At 35.4% G+C, this 1,554-nt stretch overlaps 1 protein-coding gene across 1 annotated transcript; it reads left to right on the top strand.

Moving 5' to 3' along the window:
• Positions 1-158: 158 nt before the first annotated feature.
• LOC111383014 (protein trichome birefringence-like 34) lies at positions 159-1,551 on the top strand (the record flags this gene model as incomplete). The annotated part of the gene is made up of 4 exons (XM_023007064.1): positions 159-327; positions 489-639; positions 928-1,102; positions 1,366-1,551. Coding segments are annotated over exons 1-4 (531 nt in total), but the record flags the coding sequence as incomplete, so codon positions are not given.
• Between the last annotated feature and the right edge of the window lie 3 nt (positions 1,552-1,554).

Below are 1,554 nucleotides of genomic sequence, written 5' to 3'. Positions count from 1 at the left end.
TTAAAACTAAAAAAAAAAAAAAAAAAAAGGGTTATGTGGGGTATATTTGTAATTAGCATCATTAATGATAGAAGACCCAACAACTCCTTAATTCAGTTGTACTACTCCTCATTCATCATTACAAATCCTGAAATTTCTTTTTCACCAACCGCTTTGATTACTCAAAGAAGAAAAGAACTGTAACCAACGACTAAAAAATAATTGATATTATAGATAAGATAAACCCTAAATAGAGAATCCCACACACTGATCCCTCAGCATGAAAGGAGAAAACGGAATGACGAAAAAGAATTCATCGTTCATCATTAATGGATCAATGGCAGTCAGGTGTAGTTTCCATTCCCTTATAGCACTGCTTGTTGCTGCCTTAATTGTGGGAGCCATTTATTTGACTGCCGAGAGTGGGCAGTTGATAGAAGAAGATGATGCAGTAGTTCATCAAACGACTGGGAATGATTCTTCATCTTCTGGTTGTGATTTGTTTTCAGGAAAATGGGTTTTTGATAACCAGACTTATCCTCTTTACAAAGAGGAAGAGTGTACATTCCTGTCAGATCAATTAGCTTGTGGCAAATTTGGAAGAGAAGACTTGAGTTATCAGTATTGGCGATGGCAACCTCACCACTGTGATCTACCAAGGTCTCTCTCTCATTCACAAAGTTCACAGTGAAATACCCATCTAAAAGTTTAAACATTTAGAAGGACGAGAACCTTATTTCTATGATCTCGTAAAAAAACATATATATGAAATACTCATCTAAAAATCTAAACATTTAGAAAGACGATCACTTCATTTCTATAGTCTCGTAAAAAATATACTTCATCTACAAGCTTAAATTGATAAGAAGGGACAAACTTGTTTATTTAGATTATATTTTCATCAAAAATTAAAAGTAGGTGGAATGTTTTTTTCTTATGTTAATTAAGGTTCAATGCCTCAGCACTATTGGAGAGATTGAGGAATAAAAGGCTTATTTTTGTGGGGGATTCTCTAAATAGAGGGCAGTGGGTATCGATGGTGTGTCTACTCGAGAAGGCCATTCCTACAGGGCTTAAATCCATGCACAACAATGGCAGCTCCTTGATCACTTTCAAGGCTAAGGTCAGTTTATACCAACTGTTAATTAACAAACTATTATAATTTTTTGTTAGCATTTATAGATCCCATCGAGATCGTTCAACTAGGGTCGAGTGGGACAAAATTTCAAATATTTGGTACCTCTCGATTCAACTCAACTCAATTCGAGTAAAAATTTTTACATGATAAGAACGTTAATAATTGTAAGAACAAAACAGTTTTACTTATCATTATTCTCCCTCTTTAATGTCACTTGCATAAATTTTCTTTTGTGGAACCTAATGAAGGCATACAATGCAAAAATTGAATTTTATTGGGCTCCATTGCTGGTGGAATCCAATTCCGATGATCCAATCAGCCATCGGTTACCTGATCGGATTGTGAGAGCTCTAGCCATTGAAAAGCATGCCAGGCATTGGACAGACGCTGATATACTTGTCTTTAACACTTACCTTTGGTGGAGACGACCTAAAATG

This window comes from Olea europaea, unplaced genomic scaffold, assembly GCF_002742605.1.
Source record: "Olea europaea var. sylvestris unplaced genomic scaffold, O_europaea_v1 scaffold26024, whole genome shotgun sequence".
Taxonomy (NCBI): Eukaryota; Viridiplantae; Streptophyta; class Magnoliopsida; order Lamiales; family Oleaceae; genus Olea; species Olea europaea.
Note: the sequence above shows the minus strand (reverse complement) of the source record. Positions and strands in the feature narration are given on the sequence as shown.